Raw genomic sequence first — 16,258 nt, 5'->3', positions numbered from 1 at the left:
AGCAGCCCCCTTCATCTCAGAGGACAGCTGAAAGGAGACAGGATGAGGGCTGTAGAGTCTCCAGCACTAGGAAGACGCTGCCTTCACGGTCAGACCTTCACCTTCTGCTGCCCATGACGCATCTGAGAGTCACCCAAAGAGTCTCCTGTCTGTCATCCTCCAACTATCTGGAGGTGGGGGCGGGGGGCTGGGGTAATGCAAAGAAACATGGGCACAAATGGACGGAGCAGGGCTGGGCTCCTTGTTTCTCCCATGCGGGGCACTGGGCACATAGAGACAAATAAGGCCCTGTCCCTGGCCTGAGAGGGCTCCCAGCCTAGGACGAGGTAGACAATTCAGTGGACTGATGTGGTCAGAATACAGCGCTGTAACCCCACTGAGGCCGGAGACCTTGGTGCTGGGGACTCCCTTCAGAGATATGGGAGCAAGGAACTCAGCTCATACTTCAAACTCAAGGGAAAGATGGGGAAAGAAAAATGGACTGAGGCTGGGCACAGTGGATCACACTAGTAATCTTAGCACTTTGAGAGACCAAGGCAGGTGGATGGCTTGAGCCCAAGAGTTCGAGACCACCCTGGGCTACATATCAAGACCCCCATCTCTACAAAATATATATAAATTAGCCTGGGACAGGCTCGGAGGCTCATGCCTCCCAGCACTTTGGGAGGCCGAGGCAGGTGAATCACGAGGTCAGGAGTTCGAGACCAGCCTGGCCAATATGGTGAATCCCCATCTCTACTAAAAATACAAACAAAAAAAAATTAGCTGGGTGTGGTGACGCACACTTGTAGTCCCAGCTGCTCAGGAGGCTGAGGCAGGAGAATTGCTTGAACCAGAAGGCGGAGGTTGCAGTGAGCTGAGATCGTGCCACTGCACTCCAGCCTGGGTGACAGAGCGAGACTCCATCTCAAAAAAAAAAAAAATTAGCCAAGCATGGTGGCACATGCCTGTAGTCCCAGCTACTCAGGAAACTGAGGTGAAAGGATCACCTGAGTCCAAGAGGTCAAGGCTTCAGTGAGCCGTGATTGTGCCACTGCACTCCTGCCTGGGCGACACAGTGACACCCTGTCTCAATAAAAAATAAAGGAAAATTTAAAAAAATAAAAATAAAAAAGGCCGCACATGGTGGCTCATGCCTGTAATCCCAGCACTTTGGGAGACAGAGGCGGGCGGATCACCTGAGGTCAGGAGTTTGAGACCAGCCTGGCCACCATGGTGAAACCCCCGTCTCTACTGAAAATACAAAAAAAATCAGCCGGGTGTGGTGGTGGATGTCTGCAATCCTAGCTGCTTGGGAGGCTGAGGCACGAGAATCGCTTGAACCCGGGAGGTGGAGGTCGCAGTGAGCTGCCATTGCACTCCAGCCTGGGCAACAAGAGCGAAACTCCATCTCAAAAATTAATTAATTAATTAATTAAAAGTGGACTAAAGCAAAGACAAGAGAAAAAAGAGCAAGAGAACTTTGTAACAGCGGAGAGGAGAAAGAGGCTGAAATATCTTCCACAAAGGCAGATTGCTGAGGAATGAAGGAAACTAGAACCTGAAGGTCTCTTTCTCCCTTGCTTTAGAGATAAATATGTCCTTCTATCTGTATACAGAGAAGGCATTCCTGACAGTTCTCTGGCAGTATGTCTTTGACTTGTGTTGAAGTCCAAAGGATCTAGTGGCCTTCTAGCTCCTGCTCCCCCTTCTGCCTAATAGTTCACAATGGCAACAGAGTGGCTTGTAATTCCAGGGCAGGAGAAACAACTGATCTTAACTCCATAATGTTGAGTCTATAAGTCTTAGACCAACCAGGGGTGTTAGAGTGGTGGGGTTGGTGGACCCTGATGGCTGACCCTTCAGAAAGTCGAAGTCAAGGCCAGGTGTGTTGGCTCACGCCTGTAATCTCAGCACGTTGGGAGGCCAAGGCAGGTGAATCACTTGAGCCCAGGAATTCGAGATCAGCCTGGGCAACATGGCGAAACCTCACCTCTACAAAAAATACAAAAAATTAGCCGGGTGTGGTGGTGTGTAACTGTAGTCCCAGCTACTTGGAAGGCTGAGGTGGGAGGATCACTTGAGCACTCACTGAATGAGGCTGCAGTGAGTAAGATTGTGCCACTGCACTCCATGCACTCTAGTCTGGGCAACAAAGTAAGACCCTGTCTCAGAAAAAAAAAAAAAAAAAAATAGCCAGTTAATTGGGGCAGAGTGACAAGCTGCAACTACTCCAGCAACATATGCCGTACATATATTATACTAAACATTGCAGCTCAAGGTGGTGCTGTGGAAATGGATTTATTTGAAGAAACAGACCCACACACAAAGGAAAGAGTCTGGACCCTCCAGACATCAAGATGGTGGGGCTGTGGCATCATAGCTTTCTGGGGTCTCATTACTAAGGAAAAGTGTAAACCTGGCCATGGGAAAGTTGGAGAAACTCAAAGAGCATGCTAAGGTCCAACCAGTCCTTCTCTTCTCCTTGGTGTAGGACCACCAGGAAATCTTGCTGAAAGGTAAGAATATATCTTCTTTCTTTCTTTCTTTTTGAGACGGAGTTTCGCTCTTGTCATCCAAACTGGAGTGCAATGGCGTGATCTTGGCTCGCTGTAACCTCTGCCTCCCAGGCTCAAGCGATCCTCCTGCCCAGCCTCCCAAGTAGCTGGGATTACAGGCACCCTCAACACACCCAGGTAATTTTTGTACTTTTAGTAGAGACAGGGTTTTGCCATGCTGGCCAGGCTGGTCTCGAACTCCTGACCTGAGGTGATCCGCCCACCTGGGCCTCCCAAAGTATTAGGATTACAGGCGTGAGCCACTGCGCCTAGCCTAGAGTATATCTTCTTTCTAAAGGCTAAGTCTCAGACTCTTTATAGATGGATTGCCACCTCCCTAGATCAAGCCATTATCAAGTCAGGTCTGGACAGTTGAATGACCTCCTAATTAAGCACTCACCAGTCTCCCATTGTAATCTTACCCTCTACATGGACATGTTTTCCTAAAGTATCACTCAAATCCTGTGTTTTCTCTGCTAGAAAAACTTGGAGGGTTATAAGATAAAATCAAAACTACCTCTTCTATCCCAAGCTGGCATGTAAGACCCACTATGGTCCAATCTAAATCTATCTATCACAGGCTCTTTTCTCTCTATTCCTAACACATCTCCCACCTCCCTTTCACCTGTTTGAATCCTATTCCACAGTCTGGCTTAAGTACCACCTATTGTGAAATTCCTTCCCAGGTATGGGCTGAGAAAGGAGAGGCTGTGAGTGGACCAAGTCAGATTTAGAAAAATGAATCCAGACCTTGACAAAGCCATCCTGGACCTACAGCCTCTTTCCAATCTATATTGACTCCCTCGCCCACCTCTGAACCACAGCACTTATCATTTGTACTTCTCCTTAATGAGGTCCCCAGGAATAGGGACCCCAGAGCAGAGAACGCATGTGAGGTAAGTTGGGAATGGATTATGGAAGGCCTTGAATGCTATGCTGAGGAGCTTGAATTCACAAAACTTTTTTTTTTTTTTTTGAGACGGAGTCTCACTCTGTCGCCCAGACTGGAGTGCAGTGGCACAATCTCTGCTCACTGTAACCTCCGCCTCCCGGGTTCAAGCAATTCTCCTGCCTCAGCCTCCAGAGTAGCTAGGACTACAGGCGCGTGCCACTACGCCTGGCTAATTTTCTGTATTTTTAGTAGTGACAGGGTTTCACCGTGTTAGTCAGGATGATCTTGATTTCCTGACCTCGTGATCCGCCCACCTTGGCCTCCCAAAGTGCTGGGATTACAGGCGTGAGCCACCGCACCTGGCCCACAGAACATTTTTAAGCAGGTGAGTGTTAAGATCGAGATGATGTTTTAGGTTGGGCGGGGCGGCTGACGCCTGTAATCCCAGCACTTTGGGAGGCTGTGGCGGGCGGATCACCTGAGGTCAGGAGTTCAAGACCAGCCCGCCCAACATGGCAAAATCTTGTCTCTACTAAAAATAGAAGGAAAAAAATTAACTGGGCCTGGTGGCGCACGCCTGTAATCCCAGCTACTCGGGAGGCTGAGGCAGGAGAATTGCTTGAACCTGGGAGGCAGAGGTTGCAGTGAGCAGAGATCGTGCCACTGCACTCCAGCCTGGGCGACAATAGCAAAACTCAATTAAAAAAAAAAAATGGTGTTTTAGGAAAACGAATCTGATGCTGTGCAGAATGAATTAGAGAGTGACAATTTAGACCCATAAATCAGTTAGGAGAAGGCCAGGCACGGTGGTTCACACCTGTAATCCCAGCACTTTGGAAGACTGAAGCAGACAGATCGTCTGAGGTTGGGAGTTCAAGACCAGCCTGGCCAATATGGCAAAATCCCATCTCTACTTAAAATACAAAAAAAAAAATTATCCAGGCAATTCATCCTGGCTAACACGGTGAAACCCCATCTCTACTAAAAAATACAAAAAAAAACAAAAATTAGCGGGCATGGTGGCGGGCGCCTGTAGTCCTAGTTACTCGGGAGGCTGAGGCAGGAGAATGGCGTGAACCCGGGAGGCGGAGCTTGCAGTGAGCCGAGATTGTGCCACTGCACTCCAGCCTGGGTGACAGAGCGAGACTCCGTCTGAAAAAAAAAAAAAATTATCCAGGTGTGGTGGCACACACCTGTAGTTCCAGCTACTTGGGAGGCTACGGCAGGAGAATCACTTGAATCCAGGAGGTAGAGGTTGCAGTGAGCCAATATTGCGCCACTGCACTCCAGCCTGGGCGACAGAGCGAGACTCCATCTCAAAAAAAAAACAAAATAAGGAGAATATTTCAGCAATTCCAGAATGAGGACATAAGAAGCCAAAGGTGGTATCAGTTGTAATGAAAAAGAATGTGAGAAACACTGAAGTGGAAATAATCAACAGGACCATGCAACTAACTGGATATGAAGGAAAGAAAAAAGTTGTAAAAGATAAGCAAGGACTTCAAGCCTTTGTGACTAGAAGATCACTGCTGTCATTCTTTCAGGTGTTCATTTGGCAAATATGTATTAAGCATACAGTGGGTACAGAAATGAATAGTAAATACTTGTATTTAAAAGCTCACAATCCGGTAGGAGATAAATGTAATTTCTAACCAGGTAAAATGTAAAAGGGCCTTAAGAGAGGTACACATGCTATCAGTGGCAGAGTGAAAAACCACTGGAAGAAGGCAGAAAGACTAGTTGCACTGCAGGGGTGACTGCAAAATAATATATGCTCAGTAAACAGACGCACTCTGCATTTTCCACATCATCCAAGTGTGAAACACAAAGATCTCCTGTTTAATTCTATTCTGATGATTGGGCTTGGAAAGGGTTGCCAATTTCAGCATTAAAAATACAGCATAGGCCAGGCGCAGTGGCTCACACCTGTAATCCCAGCACTTTGGGAGGCCGAGGTGAGCGGATCACCTGAGGTCAAGAGTTTGAGACCAGCGTGGCCAATATGGTGAAACCCCATCTCTACTAAAAATACAAAAATTAGCCAGGCGTGAGGCCGGGCACGGTGGCTCATGCCTGTAATCCCAGCACTTTGGGAGGCCGAGGTGGGTGGATCACGAGATCAGGAGATCAAGACCATCCTGGCTAACACGGTGAAACCCCGTCTCTACTAAAAACACACACACACACACACACACACACAAATTAGCCTGTCGTGGAGGCAGGCGCCTGTAATCCCAGCTACTCGGGAGGCTGAGGCAGGAGAATCGCTTGAACCTGGGAAGCAGAGGTTGCAGTGAGCAGAGATCGTGCCACTGTGTTCCAGCCTGGGGGACACAGCAAGACTTGGTCTCAAAAAACAAACAAACAAACAAACAAACAAAAACAATACAGCATATGCAGAGTCTGCTGGGGGAAAGATGGGGCCGAACTGGGCATCAGAGGAAAGTGGAATTTCGGTGTTGATAGATGTTGCTGCTAGAATCCAACAAGGAAGGCCAGAGACGGACTTCATAGAACCATAAAGCAGGAGGCAACATTTCATACATATGCACACTTCCTGGTTTGTTATAGTTCCCAAAAGATTTGAAAAATGAAGGTGGGTGGAGGGAGGAAGAGGCAATGAAATATAGTATGTTCCTGAATAAAAGGCATCATCTTAGCAAGTTGAAGTTAGAGAATCTCTTGGTACATATTTATGCAGTCTCAACCGTCCTCCCGTCTCTGAGATGGTAAATTACTACTGACACTTATTCAGGTCTGAACTGAGAATCTAGTTTGTGGATTAACTGGACCCTTTGCTTTTTCTTCTTCCATCTGCCTTTTAGGCAATTCATTACTTATTCGAATCTCCACCAGAAGGTAGGAGTCAAGAGAACGAATATTGGATATTAATAACCGGTTACTGTTAAAGAAGGGTTGCTGTATGGCGACTGACAAGAGGTATAGCACTTTTATTTTGTTGCGTTTTTTTTTTTACCACTAATTGCTGTGGTTTAACTAATATAGGGAAATGGCCTCAGAACGGATCATTATTTTACCCAATTTTAGAAGGTGCCCTTAAACAAGATGGCAACCTCAGGCGCGTTAACAAGGTGCTGAAGCAGCAGCGATGTAACCTGTTGCTTGGACACCAGGCTGGAGTGGGAGGACTCACCGCTAAGGGTTCAGAACCGATTTTCAACCAGTCACGCCCTTCTCAAAGATGGCCGACCTCACTTCCCTTACGCAACATGGACGTTTTCAGTCACTTCCTGTGATTTTGAGGTTATTCTGATCCAGGACTACTTGCATGACCAAAGCCAAGATGGCAGGTACGTCCTTTTAGAATTTAAGGTTAGTGAAGCCATCTATTTCCCCGACCCCCTTCAGTTAAAATGGTCTTTCGCATCTGGCTCTTCTTTTTGGAGGCGTGCTTGCCAGCAGTCAAAATGGCTCCTTTCCGGAATAGATTTAATAGGAAGTGAAGCTGTGACGGCGAGGCGTTGCCCGGCCTATCTTTGCTAGGCGTTCTCGGAATTAGTTCTTTCTGCCCACACTAGACATGGCGCTTGCCAGCGTGTTGGAGAGACCGCTACCGGTGAACCAGCGCGGGTTTTTCGGACTTGGGGGTCGTGCAGATCTGCTGGATCTAGGTCCAGGGAGTCTCAGTGATGGTCTGAGCCTGGCCGCGCCCGGCTGGGGTGTCCCAGAAGAGCCAGGAATCGAAATGCTTCATGGAACAACCACCCTGGCCTTCAAGGTGTGGAGCCAGCCCCCTTGCCAGGCTGAGTACTGAACGCCCGCGACTTGCCTGGCCTCCCAGCCTGACCGGAGTTTGCGGTGGCCTTGGCCACCAACCCAGGCGGAGGCTGGGTCCTCTCGTTCGGACCGCAGCAGTTTTGCTGTCTCATTGGCCCAGGAGGCCCCTGTCTTTGCTCTGGTTGGAAAGGGTGGCGGTGGGGCCGGGGGTAAGTCGGGGGAGGAAGGTGAGGCCTCTTGGGTTGATTCCTAGGCGACCCCAGGTTGCTGCTGTTCAGGATCTTCTAGCTGGGAAAGGCCGCAACAACAATGAATCTTGGCCGAGGAAAGGCTATTGTAACCGTTTACCAAAGTTTTGGAAACTGGGCGGCCCCTCAAGGCAGGGGTAACTGAAACTGGCATGAAGGGGAAGCGTGGTGAGGGTAAGCATTGTACTAAGAATCAGACATTTGGGGTTCCTTGCCCTGCTCTGCAATAACTAGCTCTAGATTGAGAAATCATTTGATTTCATTGAACCTGTTTCCTCATCTATAAAATGATTTGTTTTGTTGTTTTTTTTTTTTTTGAAACAGGGCTTTTCCCTGTCGCTCAGGCTGGAGTGCAGTGGCTCCAGAGCCTCAGCCTCCAGAGTAGCTGAGACTATAGGCACACACCACCACGACAGGCTAAGTTTTTTTACTTTTTGTAGAGATGGATCTCCTTGTGTTGCCCAGGCTGGTCTCCAGCACCTGGCCTCAAGCGGTCCTCCCGCCTTGGTCTCCCAAAATGCCTGGGTTACAGGAGTGAGCCACCACGCCCATCCTATAAAATGAATTTAATATGGGTTATATCCATGTCAAGGGATTGATGTGAAGCTCGGGTGACATTAATATATGGTGAAGTATAGAAGTATACTGTGAAGTATAAAAGGACGGAGAAAGATGTGCTGGGTTTGGATTGATGCAAAAAGAAGTATGTAGGAGTGTTTTTGTGGTCTTATGTGGCCTGTTCTGTGTTTTCCTCTGATCTTAACAGTTCCGCCATGGAGTCATAGTTGCAGCTGACTCCAGGGCTACAGCGGGTGCTTACATTGCCTCCCAGACGGTGAAGAAGGTGATAGAGATCAACCCATACCTGCTAGGCACCATGGCTGGGGGCGCAGCGGATTGCAGCTTCTGGGAACGGCTGTTGGCTCGGCAATGTCGAATCTATGAGCTTCGAAATAAGGAACGCATCTCTGTAGCAGCTGCCTCCAAACTGCTTGCCAACATGGTGTATCAGTACAAAGGCATGGGGCTGTCCATGGGCACCATGATCTGTGGCTGGGATAAGAGAGGCCCTGGTGAGTTAAGCTGCAACCACATGATCCTTGGGCTGACACTACAGTGAGGAGGGGTTGGATGGACAGATGAATTAAAGGGCTTGGTGTCAATGCTGAAGAAGTGTAATTAGGTCCTTAGCCCTTCCTTCTCTTTTTTTTTTTTTTCCTGTTTTTTTAGACTGTGTCTCATTCTGTCGCTCAGGCTGGAGTGCAGTGGCATGATCTCAGCTCACTGCAGCCTCCGCCCCCAGGTTCAGGAATTCAAGACCAGCCTGGCCAACGTGGCGAAACCCCGTCTCTACTAAAAATACAAAAATTAGCCCGGCGTGGTGGCGGGCGCCTGTAATACCAGCTACTCAGGAGGCTGAGGCATGAGAATTGCTTGAACCCAGGAGGTGGATGTTGCAGTGAGCAGAGATCGCGCCACTGTACTCCAGCCTGGGCGACAGAGTGAGACTCTGTCTCAAAAAAAAAAAAAAGAATTTAAGAATTCGTTGAAGGCCGGGCGTGGTGGCTCACTCCTGTAATCCCAGCACTTTGGGAGGCTGAGACAGTGGATCACGAGGTCAGGAGATCGAGACCATCCTGGCTAACAAGGTGAAACCCCGTCTCTACCAAAAATACAAAAAATTAGCCAGGCGTGGTGGCAGGCGCCTGTAGTCCCAGCTACTCAGGAGGCTGAGGCAGGAGAATAGTGTGAACCCAGGAGGCGGAGCTTGCAGTGAGTCGAGATGGTGCCACTGCACTCCAGCCTGGGCGACAGAGCGAGACTGTCTCAAAAAAAAAACAAAAAAAAGAATTCGTTGAATCCCACATGTGGCAGTAGTGCTATTTCAAGTGTTCATTGGCCATGTGTGGCTTGTGGCTACTGTATTGGACTCTAATATATGGTTGTCCCTCAAAAGTTAGTCATTTCTCTTCTGTTTTTTTCTTTTTTTCTTTTTTTGAGATGCAAAGTTTCACTCCGATCGTCCAGTCTGGAGTGTAATGGCATTGTTTCAGCTCACTACAACCTCTGCCTCCTGGGTTCAAGTGATTCTCCTGCCGCAGTCTCCCAAGTACCTGGGATTACAAGTGCCCACCAGCATGCCCAGCTAATTTTGTATTTTTAGTAGAGATGGGGTTTCACCATGTTGGCCAGGCTGGTCTCGAAATCCTGACCTCAGGTGATTCACCCGCCTCAGCCTCCCAAAGTGCCAGGATTAAAGGCGTGAGCCGCTGCACCTGGCCTCTTCTCTTTTTTTCTTTAGAGAGTCTTTGGCCTAGAAGGGGCCTTTTGGGCTCCTCTCTTTTTTGGGGGGGTGAGGATGGAGTCTCGCTCTGTCGCCCCGACTGGAGTGCAGTGGCGGGATCTCAGCTCACTGCAATCTCCGCCTCCCAGCTTCAAATGATTCTCCTGCCTCAACCTTCCATGTAGCTGAGACTACAGGCATATGCCACCATGCGTGTCTAATTTTTGTATTTTTAGTAGAGACAGGGTTTCACCATGTTGGCCAGGCTGGTCTTGAACTCCTGACCTCAGGTGATCTGCCCACCTCAGCCTGCCAAAGTGTTGAGATTACAGGAGTGAGCCATTGCGCCTAGTCCTGGGCTCATTTCTTTTATTTCTTTGCTGGTTATAATCACCCTTACAATCATGCTAGGTCCGGTTCTGTCATCTCTGAAAATAAGTTCCTTAGCCTGTTTTTCCTTTGCAGCATTTAAGAAACTTGCCAGACAGTTCAACTTTGTATTTAATGTCATTTCCTCATCAGCCAGTTTTGAATTGCCCATTTAGTAAAGTTGGAGTATAGCTAGTCACCTTCTAATTTTCCCTTCCATATGCTTAAAAATAATTATTCTTTCCTCCTTTTGATTTTGCTTCATTCATTTACCTGCTTACTAAATACCTAGTTATCTTATAGAACAATTATAGGATACCTACCACTTTTTCACTTGCTTTCAAACGAGAATAGAAAGGGCTCTAGGGAGTATCCGCTTACTACCCAATGGAGGATGAAAGGAAATTAAAAACCAGATGTGAGAGAGGAGCTCAGTTTGTTACTTTGGAAATTGAGATGCTTTTCTCTGAAAGGTGGGAAAAGACAGTTCCATACATTTTACGTGATCCAGGGAAGCATTTTGGAAATGTTGCTTTGAACCTTTAGCTGGCGGATTTGTTCTAAGTGATGGAAACAGTGTAAAAGAGTACAGGGACCGGGTAACAAGGAAAATCCAGGGAGATTGAGCATCATTTAAACAGTACCTTCTTCAAGAGGCCTTCCTGATGACCCTGTCCCATTCATTGTGAGTCAGCCCCTTGCCTCATATTACAGTCGGCCCTTGAGCAACATGGGTTTGAATCACGCAGGTCCACTTATACGCAGATATTTTTCAACCTAATTCTGATTGAAAATACACATTCCCAGAATTTGAAACCCAAATATACAGAGGGCCAATTTATTTATTTATTTATTTATTTATTTATTTATTTTTGAGATGGAGTTTTCCTCTTGTCACCCATGCTGGAGTGCAATGGCGCGATCTCAGTTCATTGCAACCTCCACCTCCTGGGTTCAAGTGATCTCCTGCCTCAGCCTCCCGAGTAGCTGAGATTACAGACACCCGCCACCCTGCCAGCTAACTTTTGTATTTTTAGTAGAGACAGGGTTTCACCATGTTGGCCAGGCTGGTCTTAAACTCCTGACCTCGGGTGATCCACCTGCCTCAGCATCCCAAAGTGCTGGGTGGCGTAAGCCACCATATCTGGCCAACTTTTCATATATGCAGGTTCTGCAGGGCCAACTTTGGGACTTGAGTGTGCATAGATTTTGGTATATGCAGGGGTCTTGGGACAAATCCCCTTCATATACCAAAGGATGACTGTACTTAACCCAAGGCTGAATAAGATAAATACCTTTTTTTTTTTTTTATTGAGATGGAGTCTCGCTCTGTCGCCCAGGCTGGAGTGCAGTGGTGCCATCTCTGCTCACTGCAAGCTCCGCCTCCCGGATTCACGCCATTCTCCTGCCTCAGCCTCCCGAGTAGCTGGGACTACAGGTGCCCGCCACCACGCCCGGCTAATTTTTTGTATTTTTAGTAGAGACGGGGTTTCACTGTGTTAGCCAGGATGGTCTCAATCTCCTGACCTCATGATCCACCCGCCTCGGCCTCCCAAAGTGCTGGGATTGCAGGCGTGAGCCATGGCTCCTGGCCTGATAAATACCGTTTTTAAAAGAACCAGTTGGCTGGGCGTGGTGGCTCACGCCTGTAATCTCAGCACTTTGGGAGGCCGAGACGGGTGGATCACCTGAGATCAGGAGTTCGAGACCAGCCTGACCAACATGGTGGAACCTTGTCTCTACTAAAAATACAAAATTATTGGGAGGCCGAGGCGGGTGGATCACGAGGCCAGGAGATCGAGACCATCCTGGCTAACACGGTGAAACCCCGTCTCTACTAAAAATACAAAAAATTAGCTGGGCGTGGTGGTGGTCGCCTGTAGTCCCAGCTACTTGGGAGGCTGAGACAGGAGAATGGCGTGAACCCAGGAGGTGGAGCTTGCAGTGAGCCGAGATTGTGCCACTGCACTCCAGACTGGGCAACAGAGCAAGACTCCATCTCAAAAAAAAAAAAAATACAAAATTAGCCAGCTGTAGTGGCACATGCCTGTAATCCCAGCTACTCAGGGAGATGAGGCAGGAGAATCTCTTGAACCCTGGAGGTGCATGCCTGTAATCCCAGCTACTCAGGAGGCTGAGGCAGGAGAATCAATCACTTGAACCTGGGAGGCAGAGGTTGCAGTAAGCTGAGATTGTGCCATTGCACTCCAGCTTGGGAAACAAGAAAGAAACTTTGTCTCAAAAATCAGTCAGTCAATCAATCAATAAATAAAAAGAACCAGTCAAATGCGGAAGGAGTTTTGAGGAGGAAGAGATTACTTATGATGGGAGGAATTGGGGAAGACTTCATGGATTGGTGGTGGTTGTCCTGGATGTGAAAAAGGGAAAGGGAACATAACAAAGAAAGGGAGGAAAGAAGCACGAGCTTTTGAGGAGTAACTGAAAGTCCAGTTTAATTGGAACTAAGTGGGTGAAGGGGAATAGTGAGCCATAAAGCCAGAAGGGTACTTTGGAACCAGATGATGACCCCCCTCTAGGCAAGAGAGCATGGCACTGGGGCTGAGAAGGGGCCAGAGAAAGGAGTAAGGTAGACATCAGAATCACCTGAACCTGAAAACCAATAAGGGCAGTGGTGCTCAAGCTGGCTTGCATTAAAATCACCTGGGGGACTTAAAAAACAAGTTCCATACCTGTTTCCCACCCCACACCAGTTATAAAAAATACCTAGGGTAAGTCCTGTGCATTTTTGAAAAAAATCTTTGTTAGATGACTCTAGTGCACAGTGAGATGTGAGAACCACTGAAACAGGAAAAAGAGTAGTGGTGCTATTGGCAGAATTTCAGAAGACAGGAGGAAGCGTGGGTTGGTGGCGCACAAGAGAGATGAGTGTGGTAGGTAATGGAGAACCACTGGTATCTAAGTTTAGGAAGTTTGAATCTGCACATGATGACAAAGACATCCAGCTGGAGGGATCCAGTAGGCAGTTGGGATTGAACACTTTGTCTAAATTTTCATCTGTACCAAAAGTCAGCTAGTTTTTTCATAAAGGGCCAAATAGTAAATATTTTAGGCCTGCAGGCCTAAATCTTTGTCTCAAATACTTAACTCTGCCGGTGTTGCACAAAACAACCATAGACAGTATGGAAACAGTGGCTCTGTTCCAATAACATTTTAATTACAAAAATAAAGGCAGTTGGCCTCGCCAAACCCTGGTCTATACCAGCAATAGAAATATAATGTGAGCCATATATGTAATTTTACATTTTATACTAGCTATGCTTTTAAAATTAAAAAAAATTAATTTCAATATATTTTGTTTAACCTAATAAATCCAAAATATTATGTTAGCAGGTAGTACTAGTTCATTTCAAATGCTCAACTAGTCCTATGTGGCTAGTGGCTACCATATGGACAGTGCAGGTCTTTACAATGTGATTACAAACTCTAGGCTTTATTATCCTCCTGTGTAAAGTATGTCTTGTTCTCCAGATAGTCTAAACTCTTTGAGTTCTGGCATTATGGAGTTTGTTTTTCTGTCACACAGGCTGCAGTGCAGTGGCATAATCACAGCTCACTGTAGCTTCAACCTCCTGGGCTCAAGTGACTGGGATTATGGGGTCTTTTGATGGGGGAGTGGGGATTATGTTTTGTTTGTTTGTTTGTTTTTTGAGACAGAGTTTCACTCTTGTTGCCCAGGCTGGAGTGCAGTGGTGCGATCTCGGCTCACTGCAACCTCCACCTCCCAGGTTCAAGTGATTCTCCTGCCTCGGCCTCCTGAGTAGCTGGGATTACAGGCATGTGCCACCACGCCTGTCTAATTTTGTATTTTTAGTAGAGACAGGGTTTCTCCATGTTGGTCAGGCTTGTCTTGAACTCCTGACCTCAGGTGACCCACCTGCCTCGGCCTCCCAAAGTGCTGGGATTACAGGTTTGAGCCACTGCGCCTGGCCGGGGATTATGTTTTAAATGTTACCTTTCACAGTGTCTGAAGTTCTGTGCTTGAAACCTAAGTCATTTGGAATGTACTTGTTTTGTGGGTGTGTGAGAGGATCGGCAACATGGCAAGGTAGTTATTATAATATAAGGTGAGATGGGGTGGTATGTTGTAGAATCCTGGAGTCTTAATATTAAATTTTATTCCTTCAGGGTTTTTTTTTTTTCTGAAGACAGCATCTCAGTCTGTTGCCCAAGCTGGAGTGTGGTGGTGTGATTATAGCTTACTGCAGCCTGCAAGTCCTGAGCTCAAACAATCCTCCTGTTTCAACCTCCCACAGACATGCACCACCACACTCAGCTAGCTTTTAAAAAAATAATAATTTTATAGAAGTCCTATCTTGTATTTATGTTGGCTTCCCTGGGTTTCTCTTTTATATATATATATATTATTTTATTTATTTATTATTATTATTATTATTATTATTTTATTTATTTATTTTTTTTTGAGACAAAGTCTCGCTCCATCTCCCAGGCTGGAGTGCAGTGGCGCGATCTCGGCTCACCGCAAGCTCCGCCTCCCGGGTTTACGCCATTCTCCTGCCTCAGCCTCCTGAGTAGCTGGGACCGCAGGCGCCCGCAACCACACCCGGCTAATTTTTTGTTTTTTAGTAGAGACGGGGTTTCACCGTGTTAGCCAGGATGATCTCGATCTCCTGACCTCGTGATCCACCCGCCTCGGCCTCCCAAAGTGCTGGGATTACAGGCGTTAGCCACCGTGCCTGGCCTATTTATTATATTATTTTGAGACAGCGTTTCACTCTTGTTGCCCAGGCTGGAGTGCAATGGCGCGATCTTGGCTTACCGCAACCTTTGCCTCCCAGGTTCAAGTGATTCTCCTGCGTCAGCCTCCTGAGTAGCTGGGATTATAGGCATGTGCCACCACGCCTGGCAAATTTTGTATTTTTAGTAGAGATGGGGTTTCTTCATGTTGGTCAGACTGGTCTCAAACTCCTGACCTCAGGTGATCTGCCCACCTCAGCCTCCCAAAGTGCTGGGATTACAAGCATGAGCCACCGCGCCCGGCCTATTTTTTTATTTTTTTAAATTTTATTCTAGGTTTTAAGAGAACTACTGCTGGCCGGGCGAGGTGGCTCACGCCTGTAATCGCAGCACTTTGGGAGTCCGAGAAGGGCAGATCCCCAGAGGTCAGGAGTTCAAGACCAGCCTGACCAACATGGTGAAACCCCATCTCTACTAAAAATACAAAAATTAGCTGGGCGTGGTTGCGAGCGCCTGTAATCCTAGCTACCTGGGAAGCTGAGGCAGGAGAATCACTTTAACCCAGGAGGCGGAGGTTGTGGTGAGCCGAGATTGCGCCATCGCGCTCTAGCTTGGGCAACAAGAGCAAAACTCCATTCCAAAAAAAAAGAACTACTGCCTTGGCATATGAATTAGATATCAAAAGGGGTGATCTTTTTTTTTTTTTCCTGCTAACCTCATCTCCCTTTCCAGGCCTCTACTACGTGGACAGTGAAGGGAACCGGATTTCAGGGGCCACCTTCTCTGTAGGTTCTGGCTCTGTGTATGCGTATGGGGTCATGGATCGGGGCTATTCCTATGACCTGGAAGTGGAGCAGGCCTATGATCTGGCCCGTCGAGCCATCTACCAAGCCACCTACAGAGATGCCTACTCAGGAGGTGCAGTCAACCTCTACCACGTGCGGGAGGATGGCTGGATCCGAGTCTCCAGTGACAATGTAGCTGATCTACATGAGAAGTATAGTGGCTCTACCCCCTGAAAGAGGGTGGATGCAGCTGCTTGTGTTTCTTGGGGTGACTGTCATTGGTAATACGGACACAGTGACCCATCCTCCATCCTATTTATAGTGGAAGGGCCTTCAATTGTATCAGTACTTTTTTTTAAGCTCTGGCACATTGACCTCTATGTGTTACCAGTCGTTAATGAGCTGCTGCAGAGGTGACTATTTGTTTTACTTTCTTGGATGTTAACATTACACTACTCACTACTCAACCTCAGCCTGTGTTGCGTCTTTTGTCCACACTGTCCCTCCTCCAAGCACTTTTCAGTCAAATAAGCCAGGACAGTGGGAGGGAAGTGACTGTAATTACAGGAAACAGTGGTGTGAAGACATTGTCTAGTGAATACATTAATGTCCCCACTCATGAAGCTAATAACGGAGAAGGAGAGAGAGGCAGGGAGGAGGGAGACACTTCTCGATTTGGTTTACAAAGA

General features: G+C 47.4%; 1 protein-coding gene across 2 annotated transcripts; it reads left to right on the top strand.

Moving 5' to 3' along the window:
* The first annotated feature begins 6,254 nt into the window (after positions 1-6,254).
* Positions 6,255-16,036, top strand: PSMB5 (proteasome 20S subunit beta 5). Of its 2 annotated transcripts, none has more exons than XM_016925871.4 (3): positions 6,255-6,740; positions 8,182-8,488; positions 15,517-16,036. In XM_016925871.4, exons 2-3 carry the CDS (start codon positions 8,293-8,295, stop codon positions 15,801-15,803), a joined length of 483 nt encoding a protein of 160 aa, XP_016781360.1. In that variant the 5' UTR covers positions 6,255-6,740; positions 8,182-8,292; the 3' UTR covers positions 15,804-16,036. The 2 variants fall into 2 exon arrangements, with proteins under 2 accessions (XP_016781360.1, XP_016781359.1); XM_016925870.3 differs by having other exon boundaries at positions 6,702-7,168.
* Positions 16,037-16,258: the final 222 nt, after the last annotated feature.

The sequence above is a fragment of the Pan troglodytes genome, chromosome 15 (genome assembly GCF_028858775.2).
Source record: "Pan troglodytes isolate AG18354 chromosome 15, NHGRI_mPanTro3-v2.0_pri, whole genome shotgun sequence".
Lineage (NCBI taxonomy): Eukaryota > Metazoa > Chordata > Mammalia > Primates > Hominidae > Pan > Pan troglodytes.
The sequence above is the reverse complement of the archived record's forward strand: the minus strand, read 5'-3'. Positions and strand labels throughout refer to the sequence as shown.